The sequence below is a fragment of the Arachis hypogaea genome, chromosome 7, assembly GCF_003086295.3.
Source record: "Arachis hypogaea cultivar Tifrunner chromosome 7, arahy.Tifrunner.gnm2.J5K5, whole genome shotgun sequence".
Classification (NCBI taxonomy): domain Eukaryota; kingdom Viridiplantae; phylum Streptophyta; class Magnoliopsida; order Fabales; family Fabaceae; genus Arachis; species Arachis hypogaea.
The window spans coordinates 79,595,251-79,616,779 of record NC_092042.1 but is presented as its reverse complement, the minus strand read 5'-3'; the positions used below and the strand labels follow the sequence as shown (position 1 = coordinate 79,616,779).

Sequence of the window (21,529 nt, the reverse complement as noted above, 5' to 3'; positions counted from 1 at the left end):
TACATCATATCTTATATTTTTATTATAATTAAAAGTTAGAAGTAAATTATTAAATATAAATTAGTAAAAAAATATAATACTTAATAATTATCATAATCACATTTAAAGATATTTAAGTTATTTTTATATAATAAAAGTGATATGTTTCAAAAAAATATTTATATATAATTTTTTAACAAATATATGAGATATTTATTATAATTTTTATTTTTAATAAAATTATCATTGTATTAAAGTGATGTATTTGAAAATGTATAAATGAGATTTTTATTAAAAAAGATTTACAAGATAGCAAATGCAACTTTATTTTAATTTTATTCTTAATATTTAATTTTAATTTTACCTTTAGAGTTTTAATATGTTTCAATTATACTATTAGGGTGAACAACATTAATTATAACTAATCAATTATATTATATGATGTGACTAAAATTAAATAAATATTAAATTATTTAATAAATAATAAATAAAAAATAAAATAAATGAATTTAATTTAAATCATTCTCTTATTATTTTCTATATCTATGAATCAAAATATACTTTTATGTATTTTGATTAATAGTTCTTAAAAGAGTTATATTTTATTTACTAATATTTTATTTTTTTTTAATAATATTTTTATAAAACTTGATTAACTAATAGGTTATTTTTCATAATGTTTTTTTTAATTTTTTAACAAAAATATATCTTAATTTTTGTCTTTCATATATTCATTGATTATACTAACTTTTTTTACCGTGTATTTTTATCAACTAGATACATTATTTTTCTATTTTTTTAATTTTTTTTAATTATTTTATTATCTTATTTTTAATTATTTATTTTACTTTCAGTCCTCGTATATTTATTATATTTCACTTCATCTTAATTTCAATTTTATAGTTAACTTTTAGTTATATAAAATTTAATAGTTTCTTTCAAAATATTCTTAAATATATTATCTATTATATACGATCATTAGGATAAATAAACAAATATAAATTGAATATATAACTTAATTTTAATTTAAACTAATAAATAAATAAATTGTTAGAGAAATAGCAATCAATTTTGTTTTTAATTTCTCTATAATTTATTTAAAGGTAAAAATCTCTTTATAACCACTAACGTTATTACGTTAATACTCAACGATGGTATTTCGGTACACTATGTTATCAAAAAATATTAATCGATCGATCTAATAACTTTTGTAATGACATAAGTTTATGAATTTGAAAATTTAGAAATCATTTCATAAAATGTGAAGTTTTAACAAGTAACAATACTGATTATATTGTTTTGACTTCAAGAATGAATATGATACTAACATGATACTAACAAATAAAATTGTCATCCCAAGTAAATTTTAACAAAACAAAAGTCCATAAGTATTGCTATTAATGAAAAATTAATCTATTTTAAAGACAAATACAATTTTTTTCTACGAATTTTCTAACTCGATAAGTCGATGACTAATCTACTACATATTGACCATTCACCCAATTCAAATTAATTAAAACAAATATTAATTATTTTTAATATTTTTAAATTGTAAAATATATATAATAATAATAATGACTATAGATATTTTTTATTTAAATTTTAACAAATTTTTTTTATATAATTTTATATATTATCTCATACAGAATACGAAAACATATACTAATTTTAAATAAATACTTATATTTATACATGCATAAAGGCTTTTTTATTCACTTTTATTAAATATAAGGACCTTAGTAACGTAACATTTCCGTATGAAAAAGATGAGGTCCTCCATTTCATTCTTATCACAACACATTGTTATTTTTTACTTATTAAATTTTAGCTATCAGCCTATCACTGTTGTTCATTGTTGTAGCAGAGTAGTAGTTATTAATCCTTCGAGATCTTTCTCAAGGTTTCTCTTCCAATAAAACAGAAGGCAAAACGAAGGCAGGTGAACCGTCAGATTGAAATACCAAGAGGCCATCGAACGGAGCCCTATCACCCACCAATGTCTTCCACAGTAATTACCCCATTCGCCACCTGACAGCTAACACTTCCCCTTCCACAGTTCCACTTCTCACTTCCCTCCCCTTATCTTCCTCTCTTCAATCTTCATTTTTCTCTCCAAAATGGCCACTGTCTTTAGAACCCCCATTCTCCGGCCAGGTATCCTGCCGCCGCGCTCCTCCTCCTCTTCCGCCGCCGCCACCAAGCCCTCATGCGTCGCCTTTCCCTCTTTCAGACAAACTGCTACCCGCAGAAGGACCACTTTGCGGTTCCCTTCAATTCCTTCCCTGCGCTTCACGAAGTTCGCCCCTTTCGCTTTCGAAGGAGACACCGAGGCCTCGCCTCAAGTTCAAGAACCTGAGCTTCAGCTTGAGGTGAGTTTCAATTTGGAATTAAATTAAATTCTTTTTTTGTTTCCTTTCAAATTTTGTGTGGTTGGGTGAAATTGGAACCTAGTTGAATTTTGGATTGCAAAATTTCTTGGTTTGAGAAGGACTGTACTGGAATGAGAGACTTTTATGTTCACTTACTTTGAAGTAGTGTGTATCATACTTTGCATTTTGTGATGCTATAAAAAATTGAGGCGATATTCAATGGTAAATTGATAATATATGATAGTTTTATTTTAATTGTTTATGATACCTGAGGAAAGCTATAATTTGGACCGTTCCAGAATACAAATTTATTTTGGGCAAACTGTGACTCTGAAATTATGAACTTTAGATTGTGGTTGGATAGATTATTTTGAAAAAGGAAAACAAAAATATTCTGGTTTTGTTCTTTTAAGAAGCTTATCTAAGAATCACACACAATGCATACCTATCTTTGATATTTGCAACTTTGATTATCTCGGATAAAGAAAATGATGAGTCAAGAGTTTTTAGGATTAGTTGATTTTCCATGTTCTAGCTCAATTTTCTGGTGAACTCTTGTAACAGGATGGTGCTGTTGATGTAGAGGACAGTGCTGGCCATAATGAGGTTAGTGAGGCTGATGAAAGTGAGGAATCTTCACCCTTGCAAGAGTTACTGCAGTCTTACAAAGAAGCGGTAGCTAATAATAATGAAGCCATAGTTGCCGAGCTGGAATCATATTTGAAGTCCATTGAAGATGAGAAAATAGGTCTTGAAAGGAAAATAGCTTCGTTATCTGCAGAGTTATCAATAGAGAAGGATAGGATTCTAAGGATTAGTGCAGACTTTGACAATTTCCGGAAGAGAACCGAGAGAGATCGCCTTTCTCTGGTCACTAATGCACAGGGGGAAGTTATGGAGAGCTTGTTGCCTGTCTTGGATAATTTTGAGAGAGCAAAAACTCAGATCAAGGTGGAGACAGAAGGAGAGGAGAAAATAAACAACAGCTATCAGAGCATATATAAACAGTTCATGGAAATTCTTACTGCACTTGGGGTTGAACCAGTTAAGACAGTTGGAAAACCCTTTGATCCATTGGTAAGTTGGTAATCAGTTTATTTTATTTTATTTTATTTTTATTTCCAGGATGTCAAACAAATTTGACTTTTCAATTGAGGAGAAAATCTTATTATCATGTAGGTGATAATGTTTTGTCCAAAAATAGAATTCCTCCCGCCCTTGTTTTTCTTTTTAAAATTTTAATAGTAGGATAGTTTTGAAACAGTTAGTATTTATTTAAGTTGTGTTAGTAGTTTAGTATAAAATACCCATAGCCAGTGTAATTGTCAATTTCATTTGGGGACACTTTGCTCTTATCCTGTCTGGTTTGTTGGTTTGAGATGAAAATGGAGTCCAAGGTATTTTAATAGCTTCCATTGTTTGAATTGCTTAAATTTTAGTAGGATGGAATGTTAGTGATGGAATTATTTCCTCCTGATTCCATTACAATTTCCAATTTTTTGGTCCTCCCGATTTGGGTGTCTTGTGATAGAACCTATTTTTTTTTATTGAAACAATTAAGTAAAAAAAATTACTCTATTTTCCTGTTCCATTCCACAACCTTGTGTTCCATTCTCCTCTACTGCATTACTTACCATTAATCCAAACATATTGAGTTCTGTTTGACTTGTTCAATATGATTTGTCTTCCTTGGATTATCACTGAGATTTTGAAGTCCTTTTCTCCTTATATGAAAATTATCTCAATGTTTTAGAAGTATATTGTTGGCCCCATCATTTCTTCTGCATTTTGGCATAATGATGTCATACATGATTGATGCAGGCACAGAAACCAGTTGGCTCGAAATTCAATCAACTTTTTCAAACACTTAATCAAGCTTATTCAGGTTTCATGAAGACCTGGATTCGTTTTTAACTCGGCAATTCTTGATTATTTTGAGCCAACTTGGTGAGTCTGAATCTGTATGACAAAATTGCCAAAAAAAAGGAGAGCATTGTAGCAAATTATGTATGTGAATCTCAACACATATTTTTAGAGAACTATTTTTAGCTGGCTGCTGTAAGATATAGAACTTTGAAATCGCTTGCATCAGCCACTTAATTGAATGAAACGCAATACGTTAGTCTCTTTGAATATTTCATGTAGTGATCTTCAGAGGTATGAAAGACTGATTGATATGATAAATTTTTCTGATAAATTATAATTTGCAATTTACTTGTAAAAGCTACATGAAGCAATTATGCGCGAGGATTCAACTGAGTTTGAGGATGGCATCATAATCCAAGAATTCAGGAAAGGTTTTAAACTTGGTGACCGACTTTTGCGACCATCAATGGTGAAGGTATCAGCTGGTCCAGGACCTGCAAAGCCTGAGCAAGCACAGCAAGAGGAGCAAGTCGCAAGTGAAAATTCTGAGGCTCTTAAAGAAAACAATGGTAGCACAGAAACAGAGTCTTCTTGAAAGGTCAAAAGTCACCTTTTTGCCTGGATTCAGTTTTGTACAAGTATATTGGTTAAATCTAGAGGAACTGGATGTTACTCAAAGAAATGTTTCAGCCAATTTTTTCTTTCAAAGAAAGTATTATCTGTGAGGTTTTGAATTCTGATTTCAGATTTCAGATTTTTCAGCTTTCATGGCCTTGGTAGAGAGATGACTAATTTTTTACGGAGTTACTGTTCTTCTGCAAGGACCCTGAGTGTCACAAATTTGCAACTGATGAAGTGCTTCGTACCATTTGTTAAGAGTTTAATAGCATGAACTTTCAAATCATTCGATTAAAGGTCATTATGATTTTTTGACAATTTTTTCACCACATTACTGTTGCACATTTCAAAGCTAAAGAAATATTGCATGATGTAGTGGTATGAATTTGGATTCCTGTTAATATTTGGCGTTTTAATGATATGAAACAACGAGTGATGGTAATTATAAAATGTGTGTACCCCCGCGTGTGCCGGTGCCTCTATCTTTTTTATTTTATTTATTATCCAAGAAACTAAGAATCATATAATTAGTCAATTCTATAACATAATCGGGTTATATCACGTTCATATATTATAGTAGGAGGTGGAACAAAGAGGTTCAGTTGGAATAAGACGAAATCATTTTTATTACACGCTATTATTTGTTAAATTTAAATAATGAAACACCATATTAATCTACTGAATTGAATTCTAGTTCTCTTCGTTATTTGTCATCGATCTATATAGTGCTTGTAAGTTGTAACACAATTGCGGGTGAAGGATTGTATATAAGGGATTACAATATTTTATTTCAAAATAATTGAGTGAAATTATGATTTTGCCCAAGGTTCTGAAAACCAGTTCAAACTGGCCGGTCGAACCGTAAACCGATGGTAAAAGTGGTTCGGACAGATGCCAAAACCGGAGATTTAAGAAACCGTCATTGGACTGTCGAACCGGCTGGAAACTGGTCAGTTGAACCGAACCGCGACCTGTCCGGTTTTTTAAATTTCTCCAAAACGCTGCCGTTTGGATTGAGGAACTCCCTAACCATTACCCAACATCCCACTTCCAACCCTGACTCTCCAAAACGGCAAACACGCGCAGCACTCCCATCAGGCCATCACCCTTCCTCTCATCGTCATTGAGCTCCTCCTTCACTTTCGTCCCGCCACCGGCAAGCAGCCGTCGCCGTCGCAACTTGGAGCTTTGAAGCCACTGTCGCAACGTTATTCTCCTCCATCGTGCAGCCACGCTTGAACTTCGAAACCACCGTCGCCGGCCTCGCCTCCTGCCTCCGTCGCACGGCCACTGTCTCGTCGGCGCCAGTTCTGTTCCATCGCGTCAGCCCTTCGGTCGTGCCATGTTCCTTTCTTGCTGCGGATATGCTTTGCTCTATTCTAGCATTTAGTTCTAGGTATTAATTTTTTTAAACTATAATTGTTGAATAATTCTTGTTACTTGTTAGTTAGTTTGTAAACCTTACTATTGTTACTGGGTTGAATAATTGCTGAATAATTGTTGTTAGTTAATCTGTGGATTTGTTACTGAATTGAATAATTGTTGAATAATTTTGACTGTTGAGACTTGAGATTACTAGATTGGAGTGAGTTGCTGTGGGTTACTGTGATATTGTAATTAGATTGTATTGTTATTAGATTGCCGGTGATTTTTAGGTATGAATGAGAGTATCAACTAAGAAACACCTAAGAATTATTGTATTTTTTCTTTTTGGTTAATTTTTGAAAAAAGATGTTTAATCTTTGTTAAATTGTTCTAAAATTTTGCTAAAATTGTGATTAGCTGAAAATTTTATTAATCTTTATTAAAATTATGCTGAAAATTTTGTTAAAAGTTTGTTAGAATTTCTATTTGTTCATTATGAGTAGAAGGAGGGGTTTAGAATAGTTCTTCTGCAAGGAGAAATGGATCGTTATTTTTTTCTATTGATAACTTCAAATACACGTTCAAGTAGTTGACTTATTGGGAGAGAAGAGAGCCATAAGAATGGATCTTACACAACAACAATTAAAGGTAGAGAATGCAACGGTTGGGCCTTTAGGGTTTGCACTTTTTGACTTTGCTGTTTCCATTTCTTCTGCTCACAATAAGTATGCTTTGTTCCATTGAGCATCAGATGCTACATTTTAAATTTTTAATATCATTGTCTAATAATAATTGATAGTTCTACTTTATATCATACTTAAGTCAAATAGTTGGATATTGGAATTCATTGATTTGGGAGGTGAAACGAGGAGAGATGTTTGGCATGCTTTGATAAGTGAAATTATAGCATAAAACAAGTTCACACATGAATATGGATGGACCTTGATTTTGACTAATCTTTTGTTATAGAAAAAATAATTTTTTCATCTTTGTTTTTAACGAAAAAATAGATGAATTGAATTAACTAGATAAGTAGATGATTGAATATTTATTATTGATTTTATTAATTCAATAATTTTTTTGTTTTTCGTAATTATCTTAAATTTCATATAATATTATAAATTTTATATGTATATAAATTTTGACCTTTGATATATTTTTTAATATTTGACTCATGCATTGTATTTAAATGTGATTATGAGATTTTAATTGGAATTATACTTTTAATTTATATATATTTAAGATTTATATCAGAATATATTTATATTTTTGTATATTTATTTAAAATTTGATATGTTATTTTATTATAATTCGATTATTTCAGTTAAACTGGTTGAATCTCTAAACCGATGAATCAATAACTTAAGCGGTTTGATGACCGGTTTGATTTTCAGAACCTTAAATTTTTTGCCAGATATGTTTTTTTATTTTTTATTTTTTATTTTTGGGTATAAGCCAGATATATTTTTTAAACCGTATGCCAAAGAGATTGAGTAAATGGGCTTGCTCACATTAATCTCTACCAAAGTTAAAGCCAAGCCCATTTGTCGATGCCGGATACCCCCCTCTAGGGGTGGGCATGGTTTGGATTTTTGTAAATCCAAACTGGATCCATTTCAGAACCAGTTTTATGGTTCATAAAACCAAACCAGAACTGGATTGAAGAGAGAAACCGGTTTTAAACCGGTTTGAAAAAATAAAAACCAATTTTAAATCGGTTTTATAATTTAAATCCGGTTTTATTTATAAACCGGTTTTAAATCCAGTTTTACATATAAAACCGGTTTTAAATTCGGTTTTTTTTAAATCCATATCTAAAATCTGGTTTTTTTTAATTCAAATCTAAAATTTGGTTTTTTTTTTTATAAAATCCAGCTTTAAAACCAGATTTTTTAAAACCAGTTTCTTCAACCAAAAATCCAATTTTAAAACTAGTTTTTAAAAATCCAATTTTCAAACTAGATATTTTAACAAAAAATCCACTTTTGAAACCAGTTTTTAGAAATTTAATTTTCAAACCATAATTTTTTTAAAAGTAAAATTAATACTAAAGTCATTTTAAAGTGTGTAGGTTCATTACAAGTTTACAACTAGAATTTGGTTCTATATAAATCTAATGACAATAACTAATCTATATAACATTTAATCATTTTCAAGACATCAAAAGAATACCACAAAAAATCTATATATATGTGTGTAATTTAATTTATTATTAATATATATTTTATATTCTAATATTATATTCTATCTTGATGACTAATTTTAGTATATACTTAAAATAGTTATTTATTTAATATATTATATTAAATCAATGGCATGAGATTTTGCATTTAGATATGTACCGCGCCAATTATGCGACATGATGCTTATATTTGTAGAAAATTTTAACGTGAAAGAAATAACCAAGAGATTGTGGTCAACGAGGTTGCTCGTAAATCCAATTTGGGAGATTTTAAATCATGTCTTTATCAACATCACTTGATAATATCTTCAGTACTGGTATCAAGTAATATATTTGTATGGTTATAGATATAAGAGAATGAATACAAAATAATTAAGCTATAAAACTCTAATGAAAATAGGTACAAAATATAAAGTCATGATTAAATATATTCATTGAGAAATATTTTACGTACTAATCTTTTTGTCAATTAAATTCAATCAAATTAGTTTTTTAAGATTTGGATCTTAATTTGGATCTGGATCTGGATCCGGATTTAAAACCATTTAAATGGATTAGATCAAAAATCAAATTATAAAATAAATATAATTTGGTTTGGATTTTTTTTTGTTTAAAATTGGTTTTTTTTAAATGATTTGGTTTGGATTTGGATTAAAATCCAAAATTTGGATTTTTTTGCCCACCCCTACCCCCCTCGACCCTATCTCCAATTCCCCATCTGCCCCCTTCTTGATGAAATGAGGTGCATTCTGTCATCAAAATTTAGTCAAATTGTGTAACAAAAGATTATCAAGGTTCTAAAAATCGGTTCCTATCGACCTGTCAAATCGTAAACCAAAGAAAAAAGCGAATTGGACAGATGTAAAAATCGGAGAATTCAAACATCGCTCTTAAACTGTCAAATCGGTTGGGAATTGGTCGGTCGAACCGAACCATAATTTGGCCGGTTTTTTGAATTGAGCTTAGATGGCGTCGTTTTGTAGCACATTAGGGCACCGACGGTAACCCTTACCAGCCCCAGCCCCAGCCCCAGCCCCAGCCCCAGCCCTAAGCCCCTGCCCCCTAACCAAAACACGCTCTTGCCTCCCTCACACACAGCCAGTCCGACCTCCTCTCATCAAGCTCCTGCTCCTCTGTCACTTTCGTCCAGCCACCGCCTGCTACCGCTGCCGACGAAATTGCGAACTTGGAAGCCACCGTCGCGGCGTCGCATCTTCCTTCCCCTCCGTTGCACAGCAACCTTGCAACTTCCTTCCCCTCCATCGCGCAGCCACCGTTAATTATGGTTGATTATTGAATTTTCTCAAGTGTTGTTGCTGATTATGAGAAATGAATGATGTTGTTGCTAATTTTCTGTTGGTCTTGTTTAATTCTGAGTTGCTGAGTTAGGTTTAATTGTGAGTTGCTGGATTTAAATTTGAGTTGTTGAGTTAATAATAATGATTTTGTTAATATTTGCTTAGTGAGTTGCTGATTTTCTGAAATGATGTTGCTGATTATGGGAAATGAATGATGTTGTTGCTGATTTTCTGATGGTCTTGTTTAATTCTAAGTTGCTGAGTAAGGTTTAATTGTGAGTTGTTGGGTTTAAGTTTGAGTTGCTAAGTTAATAATAACGATTTTGTTAATGTTTGTTTATTTTGAGTTGCTGATTTTCTGAAATGATGTTGCTGATTATGGGAAATGAATGATGTTGTTGCTGATTTTTTGATGGTCTTCTGAGTTACTAAGTTAGGTTTAATTATGAGTTGCAGGGTTTAAGTTTCAGTTGCTGAGTTAATAATAATGATTTTATTAATGTCTGCTTTTTTTGAGTTGCTGATTTTTTTGAAATGTTATTGCTGATTATGGGAAATGAATGATGTTGTTGCTGATTTTCTGAAGGTTAAATTTTTGTTGGCTGCTGATTTTCTGATGGTTAAATTTTTTTGGCTCTATGTTGAACATTATGTTTGTCATTTATTGTGCGATTTGATCTACTTTAGTTATAAACTTTGATGTTTGTTGTTTATGAACTTTTATTGATAAATTGTTGATAATTTATTAGGTAAAAGTGTGAAATTTTAAATTTTATTAGGTTAAAAATTATTAAATTTAAATATTTGGACTTATATGTTGAATTTTTAATAATTTTATTTAATATTTAATTAAATCAGTTGAACTTTAGTTGAATCCCGGTCGAACCATTAAACCAATGAACCAGTTATTTTACCGGTTCATTGACCGGTTCGGTTCTCGCAACCTAAGTGACAAGAGGCATTTTGGATATCATTGGGAACTTGCAACTGATTTGTGTAGCATACACACTTCACATGAGGAATAAAATTAGTACCTATTTAAACTTGAAGTCTTGATGGTGGTTACTTATATGATTAAGGATTATAGGAACAAAGTTGAATCTGAGTTGACTGATATCTGCACTGATATCATGGTTTTTATTGATGAATACCTTATTCCATCTTGTTCTGGTGGTGTACCTAGTGTCTTCTTTTATAAGATGTGAGTTGATTTTGTTCTCTCGTTTCATTCTCTCTGACGTCTTTCTATTTGAGGAATTTGGAATTTGATTGTTTTTTCTTTGTCATTTGCAGGAAGGGGAACTATTATGGCCGAAATCAAGTATGGTGATAAGAGAAAAGAGGCTGCTGATCAGTCCTTGAAAGCGTATCAGGTTTTCTTCTATTTATCTATGTGCTTTGAGGGTTCTTGATATTGGTTCCTTACCATGCCGCCTTCTTGTAGTAATTCATTCAATAAACCAGAGAGGTGGCATATTTCACTTAAAAGTTTCTCCAAGACGGAAGCCTCTGCTCAGATGGGTATACTGAAGTGTCTGGGACTGCCCAGGCATCAGGTTTTCACGGCCAAAAAGTATCTTAATGGTAATGTTTAGAATTAAATTTCTCAACCAAGCTACCTTTTTGTAAAGCTTCATCAAATCTTTTTTTGTGATTGAATTTTCTATGACCATATACCAAAAATCAAATTAGATCCATGTGTGTGGTGAATTAGATATTGTAACTGTAAAAGGTCTTATTCCTGTATTAGTCATTGACTGGCTTTTCATTAGTTAAAGTTTTAAAAGCCAAAGATTCTTAATCATAAGACTTCGGAATCAAGTTGTAGAGCATGAATGAATTATTCCCCCCCTTTCCCCCCTTTATTTGTATGATTTATTCAATTGGACTGTTTCTAAATTATATATTTATTTTGTGGTCCTCATTGATCTGTTTTGATTTTGAATGCAGTATCGAGCTTCTCCTGTCTTCACACAGCACAAAATTCCTCAGTGGAAGCTCACTCACAAGATGAGGATGTGGTGATTGCTTTGGGAAGTAATGTAGGTAATAGGGTTCATAACTTCAAGGAAGCCTTGAAAATGATGAAGAAGTCAGGCATACAGGTCACAAGGCATGCTTGTTTGTATGAGACAGCACCAGCATACATTACTGATCAACCTTGCTTTATCAACTCTGCAGTTAGAGCTGTTACTAAACTAGGTCCACATGAATTATTGGCTGCGCTCAAAAGAATTGAGAAGAACCTCGGGCGAACTGATGGAATAAGGTATGGTCCAAGGCCAATCGACTTAGACATTTTATTCTATGGTAAATATAAAGTCAGATCTGATATTCTCAATATACCTCATGAAAGAATTTGGGAGCGGCCTTTTGTTATCGCCCCTTTGGTGGATTTACTGGGATCAGCTATTGACAATGATACAGTTGCTAGTTGGCATTCATTTTCGAGCCATTCTGGTGGACTATTTGAATTATGGGAAAAATTAGGCGGGGAATCACTTATTGGACAGGAAGGTATATGTAGGGTAATGCCTGTTGCAAATGGCTTACTTGATTGGTCCTTGAGAACTTCCGTTATGGGCATCCTTAATTTGACCCCAGATAGTTTTAGTGATGGGGGGAATTTCCCGTCTGTGGAATCTGCTGTATCGCAAGTTCGATTAATGATTTCAGAGGGAGCAGATATAATTGATATTGGTGCTCAGTCTATGCGACCAAAGGCATCTAGGATCTCTGTTGAAGAAGAATTAAGTAGATTAATCCCTGTCCTAGAAGCTGTAAAGTCAATGCCTGAGTTAGAGGGAAAGCTCATATCTGTTGATACTTTCTACTCTGATGTTGCTTCAGAAGCAGTTAGTAGAGGGGCTCATCTTATAAATGATGTATCTGCAGGGCAGTTAGATCCTAATATGTTCAAGGTCATTGCAGATCTAGATGTTCCTTATGTTGCGATGCATATGAGGGGGGATCCATGCACTATGCAGAGCAGTGAAAACCTGAAATATGATGATGTTTGCAAGGAGGTGTCCTCCGAGTTATATTCAAGGGTTAGGCAGGCAGAACTGTCAGGAATCCCAGCATGGAGGATCATTATTGACCCTGGTATCGGATTCTCAAAAAAACCTGAAGACAATTTGGATATCCTCACAGGACTTCCTGCTATCCGAGCTGAGATTGCCAAGAGTAGCTTTGCCATCTCTCGTGCTCCTATACTTATTGGACCTTCAAGAAAGAGATTTCTAGGTGACATTTGTTCCAGACCTTCTGCTGTTGAGAGGGATCCTGTTACCATTGCTTCTATAACAGCGGGTGTTCTGGCTGGAGCTAACATTGTCAGGGTGCATAATGTCAAAGATAATTGTGATGCTGTGAAGCTTTGCGATGCAATTCTAAAACGTAAACGTTCTGCCATGGAATCTAGACAATGAATTTGTCACCAACTCTGATGCTGAATTCTTCTATACATGGACTTGGCTTTATGCAACAAAGCCATTGCTAATTTTGTTTGTCATGTCACTCGCATCTAAAGGTCATGTAAAACACTGACTGGAGCAGAGAAGCATGGAGTACAATTAATGAAAGTGTATGTCCAATGGGAATAAAGCTTACACACCCAAAATAATCAGCATGTCCTTACCAGTGTTGAATAAACTTTAGTAATGAAGAGTGAAGATTGCGTTTTTTCTTTTTCAGAATAGAAAAAGTCCACCAATAAAAATTTATCATGTGCATTATCTTCACTCTTGACCCAATTCTATTCAACTAAGAAATTCCCATAAACCTTGGTCACTTGTAGCTTTTGATTGACATATATTTTTGGTCATATATGTAAAAAAAGGATCTGTTATATCCCAGGAGGAGGAAAGGAAAAGAAAGGTGGATGTCAAAGTACTTACTTGCAGCAAAAAAGTAACTAATCACTCATGAAATAGTTAATAATCATAGGAAAAATGAATAACTTGAAATAAGATTCTTGCTTTTAGCTTTCCACGGTTTGGGACCATATATAGCCATATATTACAGGAGATTCCGTCATTTAAAAATTTTCAAAAATAACCTTAAGTTTGATGTTCCTTTCTTCTAATGAATCTTGTTGGGAGCCAAAGGGGGGGGGGGTTGGGGTTGGGTTAGGTTTTATTTTTATTATTTAATAAAGGTAATTTGGTAAAAAAAAATAAAATTGAAGTAGAAAAAGATAATTTTATAACGTTTTGTAACGTTAAGGATGATTTTAATAAGAAAAAAGGGTGGGGACGACTTTAATTTTCGCCCAAGACCTTAGGGACGATTTCTGGAGATTCTTGACTTGCTTGTAAAGATTGAACGTTCCAAAGAGGAAAAGTTATAGCCATAAAAGACAATGAGAGTAAATTTGCAAAGAAATCTTTCACCAAAAGGTTATTATTTTAATTTCCATGCATCACCAATAAAGCATGAGATGCTTCTTTTGTTAGAAATATGGCTGCATGTGATTCATAAGAGAATCGTTATGGCCAAACACATGGATGACACCATTGTTAATGAGTGATGGATGAAATCTTATATTATTGTATCTTAGAAATAGAGAGATATTTAGGTACCAAAACGCTGTTCTTAAAGTGGACTTTTGTATTCATCAAAATTTCAAAGCTTCTAATTTTTCTGTTGCTCAATACACTTATTTGAATTGAGATTACCATAGCCATACACTAATTTTGGTGTCTAAATTTCTACGTACAAGAAATGGAAAGAGTTTCATGAAAGATGCTAAGAACAAAAGAGTATTGAAAAAAAGTAAAGTTTGCATAATTTCCGCATTGAAATATAACAATTCAGTTTCATTGACTCATTTTGTGTGGTAGCTAGCCTATAGCAAGCAAACCATATTATACAGCAAGATAAGTAAAAACACAACACTACAAAGAAAGAAGAAGAAGAAGAACAGCACTCAGCTTTGGTGCATGTAACTAAATTTAGGATTTCTGAACAAACTTAGAGTCGAATAAGGGAAAAAGAAAAACAAGTAACACCAAATACAAGGGAAGGAAAAGGAGAAGGTTGCAATAACTCAAACTTTCTTAACCAGTGTTCTGCATTCCGGCAGCGATACCCTTCATGGTGAGGATGAGGGTGTCTTCCAAACCCGGAGCATATTCACTTGTTGGGTTCAGCGAGACTAATTCGTCGGCCGATTTGCTGATGTCTAATGATTCTTTAGATATGCGCGGGCGTGGCCTCACATTCACGTTGTAGTTCGGATCGCAGATGCGTTTCAATGTGTAAGCTTGGAAAACATTCAGGGTAGTGATGTAGGAATCACGCAGCCGGAGCCTTTGCTTCAAGTAGGGGTCACCTTCTAGAAGATCCTTGTGTCCAGCCACCTACAAAGTGCAGCAGAGAAACAGATATCAGCTTGCTGAATCACTAATTATCATTCAATCTGAAGACTGTTTAGATATAACATTCAATGATCTTGAATCAAACATGTTAAATCATCTAACAATTCTTAACTATCAACTTCAAGTGAAGACAACTGCATGTGAATTTCCACCTTTAAACAAAATTCATTTTAGGGAATGAGTTGAAAATTAAGAAATGTTACATTGGAAAAGTAATATTACCTGAAGGAGGAGTTTCTTAGTTTCTTCATATTTGTTCCTCAACTGCTCCCCAAAGGGCCATAAATCTTTAGAAACCAAAAGCCTATCATTCAGAGCAGCGATACCCGGATCGCCCTTCGCGAACACCATTTCCACTAAATCAATGGTGACTCTAAAGAAAGGCCAATTGTTGTACATCTCTTGTAGCATGTTGAGATTTCTAACATCTTTCTGAATAACATTTTTAAATGCAGCTCCAAAGCCTAGCCATACCGGAAGATGAAACCTTGTCTGCGTCCACGCAAAGATCCAAGGAATTGCACGCAGAGTTTCAATGCCTCCACTAGGCTTTCTCTTCGCCGGTCTACTTCCAATGTTCATCCTTCCGTACTCTAACTCCGGGGTAGCCTACAATCATCATATGAGATCAACAATGATTAGTTACTTAGCATGGAAAGTTGATGGTTTTTATTGTGTGAAGATATCTTACTAGGCGAAAGTATTCGACGAATCGTGGCTCCTTGAACACAATTGATCGGTACTCCTCTGTGGCAATGACGGCCATCTCATCCATAAGCTGACGCCATTCTGGCTTCGGTGCAATTGGGGCGTTCATACCGTGCTCTAAGGTGGCAGCAGTGAACCTTTGAAGTGTTCTGAAGCACAAATGCTGCTCCCCGAATGACTGCTCAATTACTTCACCCTGAACCGTGACACGAAGCGATCCATGGACAGTGTCCGGAGGTTGGGAGAGGATAGCAAGGTGAGTAGGCCCGCCTCCTCTTCCAACCGTCCCGCCACGACCATGGAACATTGTTAGCTTGACCCCATACTTCTTGGCTACCTTTATAAGATCCTCTTGAGCCTTATACAGCTGCCATGCTGCAGAGAATCTTCCGGCATCTTTTCCGGAATCGGAGTACCCAATCATGACTTCTTGTTTCCCATTGATCCTGTTTCTATACCATTCTACCGAAAACAAGCGAGCCAAGGCGGCCGGAGCAGCCTCGAGATCTGCAAGCTTCTCGAACAACGGGACAACTCTTAACGGATGCTTGATCCGGCATTCGCGTTGAAGAAGCTCAACCGCCAGCACATCGGACGGTGCGGTTGCCATTGATATGATATAGGCTCCGAAGTTATCTGCTGGAAGCTCTGCTATGACATGAAATGTGTCCAGAACGTCTCTGATTTCTTCAGTTGTTGGAAGGTCAGGTCCAAACAACGGTCGCTTCCCGCTTAATTCTTCTAGAAGCCACTCTTGTCTCTTCTCCTCCGACCATTCCTGGTAGGATCCGATTCCCAAATGCTTTGTGATGGCGTCCATCACGTCCGTGTGACGGTCCGACTCTTGCCTGATGTCAAGCCTTACTAGTGACAGTCCGAAGGTGGAAACTTGTCTTAAGAAATCAAGAAGGGTCCCGTCAGCAATTGCGCGATCGCCGCAAGCACACAGTGATCTGTAACATAGCTCAAGAGGCTCCAGGAACTGCAAATATTGTTAACTCTCGTAGTTAGTATTTGCTTCTCAAAACACACTGTATTGTGTTGAACTCTTGCTTTCAAAAACAATATACCTCCTCCACATTGGTGAAACTTGCTTCCTCTGGAATGTCAGAGTACCCCTGAGCGAGTAAATGGCGAGACCGCTCCCGAGTCTTGTACAGTCTATCCCTCACATCACCCAGTATCACACGATACGGTTCATTTGCCGGAATCTTTTTCCAGAATTCTGCATCACAAACACATTTTCTAAGCTTCAAGACAAGTAACCTTTAGCTCCATTGCAATGTAACCTTGCATACATACCTATATAGTGTTTTGCAACTTCATCTTTCTTGAATGATCCGTGAAGTTCGTCCGCGCGAACGCGTAGCTCATCGTTGCAGCGCCACATAGACAGCTACAGAAATAACAACTGAAATCAGGAAAATGAAGCCAAAATAATAGATCATTGTTTAGACAGAAGGATGCAAGATTGAGAGGCCTAAATTACTTCAAACATAAGATCTTCTATCTGGGAATAATACAAATTAGCAGCCATCATTCTAGCTAGTAAGCAAACATCCCTTGTCACTTCAGGAGTCACTCTTGGATTACCTGAATCATCATATCAAACATGAATTATATGCTGACCCTTCCATTTTTAATGTACATTGAGAGAATGTTTCTTGCAACAATTAAGATCATACCATCGCGATCACCACCCATCCAAGATGAGAATTGAATAAGAGGAGCATTGTAAGGTACACGCTCATTTATCCCTATGTTCTTCAAAGCTGTGTCGAGCCGACGCAGAAATTTCGGCACGCCCATCCAAATTGTTTCGTGGAAGTAGCTCATTCCTGCTCTCATCTCATCTTGTGGTGTTGGAGGAGTTCTCCTGATTTCGTCCGTTCGAAATGCAGCTTGAATCTACACAAACAAAAGTTACATAAGAAGCTTATCGGAGATATAATTCTCTGCAGAACAACTTCAAACACAGATGATTAATAAAAATGCTTCACCATGTGAGAAAATGAATCTTGGAATTACTTTAGTTGTCTTCGTTTCTATTTTAATTCTTCGATTGAAATAAGCTCCACTATAAGTGTTGAGCTCTTTCTTTCTTTCAAAAAGAAAAAATCTTGGAATTATAAAGAATGAAGCACTTGATACCATTGTCTATATTCTTGATTGAATAAATATCTTAGGAGTATATTTTCAGTACTATTAAAGTACACAAATTAAGAAAGAAAAAGAAATCACCAAAATTGCTTTCTAGTTTGCATTGCTGAAATGTACTTGTCCTGTTCTAATGGGAAAGATCAGATAGCATATGAATTACCAGTTTATTTTAAGTTCGAATATTGTAATTTCATATCTAAAGGTGCAATTGAATTTATTATAGATAGTTTAGAAGTCCAACATTCTATCTAACAAGAACCGAAAAAAGAGAAAGATTCGAATGATTTCGTCACTTACCTCCCTCTGCAGAGCCTCATCAAGCTCCTGCTTATCATCAGGAGTGATGTCTTTGGCGTACAGCTGAGATAAACAATTCCGGATCCTGAAGAAAGCATCCAAAATGGAGAAATCAATGTCAAAACAAATAAAATGAATAAAATTGAAGAATATAGCAGCAAAACTATATTCGATACAAACCTTCCATGCTTTTGAAGCAATGATCTACGAATGGATTGAGTAGGATGAGCAGTAAGAACCAGATCAACTGTCTGGTTCTTCAGCGCATCGAAAACTTCCTGAGGGGACTTCTTCAGGTTCAATACAAGTTTCTTGAGAGTTTCTTCAATGTCTGATTCAGTGGTTGCATTGTTCTCATCCACAAAATCACCCTTCTTCAACTTGTTCCTTCGGCGATGAGCAATCTGAACTTCTTCGGCTAAGTTGGCAAGGTTAAGCATGTGTGAGAAGGACTTGGCTACGACGATAGAGTCCCCGGCATCTAAACTGGTTATCACTTTGCCAAGTTCTTCAAGTTTCTTAGGATCATGCTTCCCTTCATACTCAGCAGAAAGCTCATACACTTCTTGAACCTTCACAAGATGAACAATTTTAGTACCATCACTGTGAAACAGTTTTCCAGCTCATAATGTTACGAGAATTTCAATATAACAGAATCTAGAAAAGAAAAATTGATCATATATTCTATGATTTTCCCTTTCTTACTCTAAGATTTCCTCTAATAGAAGGCCTTATTTCCTTAAATGTTTTTCAAAACCAATAATGGACCCAACCATAGTATCCCACATAATACAAATTTGATCACCAAACAAAAACATTGAAATAATAACCAAAACATATCAAAACGTTGAACATTAAATGAAATCACTGACAGGGTTTGAGAATTGACAAAAGAAAAAAAAAATAAACTTTAAACTTACCGTTTCTCTGAGATCTTCACCATGTAAATCTTGAAGAATATCAAGGAAGCGATCCAAAAGAAGAGCATCATACTCAATAAGTTTATCATCCTCACTCACTTTTGCTGGTGCCAATTGCCTCAACTGTGCATCAATTGATGCCATCTTCTCCAAATTCCTATTCGCCATTTTTGCTTTCTCTCTGTTTCTCTCTATGTCGTTTCACTCTGTTGAGTATTCACAAAACACCATTTAAAAAGGGTCTCAAACAATGATCAAAACGAGAACCAAAACCCATAGAAACACACAACAGCATCATGTTAAAAAATTATGAGAAAGCACAGAGCCAAATCAATGAAGCTAAAACCAAGGGGCTAATCAAAAGAACATCCATAGATTCTTAATCCAAACAAACCCTCCCAAATAATAAGGAACTTAAGGAGACGTTGACATCTACAATTTGATATCTGCATGACACGTGTAACATGGACAAAAAAAAATAAAAATGTTCATACAAATTGGGTTATGAAAAGGAAAAAAAAAAAAAGAGATCTTTGCATGACCCCATGATGAATAGTTAATAATAATCCTATGCTATGATATATACGGTTCTTAATTATTACCTTTGTCTATAGATACGAGGAAGAAGAAGCACTGAAGAAGAAGAAAGGAGCAGTGTCAGAAGAAAGGGGAGATAAGAGTGAAATGCTTTTAAGATTGATGTAGCAAAGTGATGAAGCAGGACTTGTCTTTATATACACAAAAATGGTGGGGACGTTTGTTACATACACGAACAAAATATTTTTTTTTTGTTTTTTATAAACTACATATATATTTTTTCCTTGTAGATATTTAAATGTTTAAAGAAAGAAAAGTGTTGTGCTGAGGCCTGAGGTGAATCTAGTCATCATTATTCGATTTGAGGTCGAATATGCCATTCTCAGTTTCCAATGATTCTTTACTTTTTCTTTGATACTTTAATTTGGTAATTTGTATGCAATTTTTTTTAACGGGAATTATTGTGTCCGTTGGTTTTGATTTAAATAAGGGTTATTTTTTTTGTGACGGGTTAAGTACGATTTTGATTCATATAATTTAGATTGAAAATTTTGTTTATTTTTAATTTTTTGCATTTAAATTGGTTTGTAAAGTTTAACTTGATTTTGATTTTAAAATTATCCTTCGGACTAAAATAATTTTTTTCTCTCACATTCTCACTAATATTTTCTATCATTGTCGTAGTCCATTTAATCAAACATTTGGTTAACAGTAACAATGGCTGAGATAATATCATCATGAAAAAAGCAAAGAATTTTTTGTTACACCAACAAAAAACAACGACGTCATTCATCTCCATTCTCATTTAACTACACACACATCAAACACTTAAAAAATACAAAAAAATATAAGAGAAAAAACAAGGAAAAGAGAAAAAAAAATAGAACAATATGACGAGACCAAAAACTAAAGCAGAATGACTAAGACCGAAAAATACTACGAGAAACACTACGACAAGAATGAGAAGCAGCTTGACGACCATGGCAGAGCAGTACGGCAAGAATGACAAGAAGTAAAATAGCATGACAAGATTAGTGGCGAAGTGGCAGAAAGAGAGGCACGATTAGAGTTCAGTAACGCAAAAGCAGGGGCAATGATGAGTTGTATTGTCTTGAGGAGGCAAATCATCGTCACCTTCCTCTTCCCCTCATATCTCTCCTTTCGATTCTTGCATCGTTGTTTCTATTCTGGAGTGCGAGCGCTTTCTCTCCCTCTCTTTCCATTCTTTTATCTCATCGAAGAAAGTGGCGAAGATGCGGCGGTGGGACGGTTTTGGGCACTGCCATCTTCCTTTTCTCTCTTCCTCCCCCTCCTTCTTTTGCTTTTTCTTCCGTGCATATCTCTCTCTCTCTCTCTCTAGTAATATTTTAAGGACAAATTTAAATACAAAATAAGATTAAGAATGAATAAAATTTTTGACCTAAATCATAGGGACCAAAATCGTACTTAATCCTTTAAATAAAATTGACTTCATTCATAATATCCAAGCGATTCAATTTTTAACCTTTAATAGACAAATTCTTTGTTATATGTGATTCTAAAACATTATAAAAAATAGTGATGTTATATGTACAAGTGTTTTTATAATTAAGTTGGTGTAAAATCAGTAAAAAAATACGTGCATATGTTACTATTTTTTCTTTTTTTTATTTTCTGCAGCACACAAATTTCAGTTGGAAAACACAAAAACTTATTGATATAGCACACAAATTTTCAAAACATAACATAAAAACTTTTACACATAACACAAGTTTATCGATATAGCACACAAATTTTTACTGCGAATATATTTTGTTAATTGGGTGAGTCAATGTTCTAGGTATGTAGTCCTCTAAAAATTTGTATGCTA

At 34.2% G+C, this 21,529-nt stretch overlaps 3 protein-coding genes across 17 annotated transcripts; 2 read left to right on the top strand and 1 right to left on the bottom strand.

Moving 5' to 3' along the window:
* Positions 1–1,732: 1,732 nt before the first annotated feature.
* Positions 1,733–5,150, top strand: LOC112703615 (uncharacterized). Of its 6 annotated transcripts, none has more exons than XM_025755161.2 (4): positions 1,735–2,348; positions 2,913–3,425; positions 4,573–4,812; positions 4,977–5,150. In XM_025755161.2, exons 1-3 carry the CDS (start codon positions 2,097–2,099, stop codon positions 4,807–4,809), a joined length of 1,002 nt encoding a protein of 333 aa, XP_025610946.1. In that variant the 5' UTR covers positions 1,735–2,096; the 3' UTR covers positions 4,810–4,812; positions 4,977–5,150. The 6 variants fall into 6 exon arrangements, with proteins under 6 accessions (XP_025610943.1, XP_025610946.1, XP_025610945.1 ...); XM_025755160.2 differs by having other exon boundaries at positions 1,774–2,348; positions 4,968–5,150; XM_072199779.1 differs by having other exon boundaries at positions 1,774–2,348; positions 4,573–4,852.
* A 4,149-nt stretch (positions 5,151–9,299) lies between these two features.
* On the top strand, positions 9,300–13,571 carry LOC112703614 (folate synthesis bifunctional protein, mitochondrial). 10 transcript variants are annotated; one of them, XM_072199775.1, is made up of 6 exons: positions 9,349–9,664; positions 10,765–10,878; positions 10,971–11,050; positions 11,122–11,261; positions 11,628–11,946; positions 12,034–13,571. In XM_072199775.1, the coding sequence occupies exons 4-6, from the start codon at positions 11,195–11,197 to the stop codon at positions 13,106–13,108; spliced, it is 1,461 nt and encodes a 486-aa protein (XP_072055876.1). In that variant the 5' UTR covers positions 9,349–9,664; positions 10,765–10,878; positions 10,971–11,050; positions 11,122–11,194; the 3' UTR covers positions 13,109–13,571. The 10 variants fall into 10 exon arrangements, with proteins under 10 accessions (XP_025610938.1, XP_072055875.1, XP_025610940.1 ...); XM_025755157.3 differs by having other exon boundaries at positions 9,370–9,664; positions 10,536–10,878; XM_072199777.1 differs by having other exon boundaries at positions 9,390–9,664; positions 10,536–10,878; positions 11,142–11,261.
* Positions 13,572–14,443: 872 nt separating this feature from the next.
* LOC112703613 (phosphoenolpyruvate carboxylase) lies at positions 14,444–19,966 on the bottom strand. The gene is made up of 11 exons (XM_025755150.3): positions 19,746–19,966; positions 19,144–19,349; positions 18,404–18,795; positions 18,224–18,308; positions 17,452–17,674; positions 17,256–17,359; positions 17,069–17,162; positions 16,837–16,991; positions 15,750–16,748; positions 15,281–15,667; positions 14,444–15,040 (listed from the first exon to the last, which is right to left on the bottom strand). Exons 2-11 carry the CDS (start codon positions 19,309–19,311, stop codon positions 14,738–14,740), a joined length of 2,910 nt encoding a protein of 969 aa, XP_025610935.1. The 5' UTR covers positions 19,312–19,349; positions 19,746–19,966; the 3' UTR covers positions 14,444–14,737.
* Positions 19,967–21,529: the final 1,563 nt, after the last annotated feature.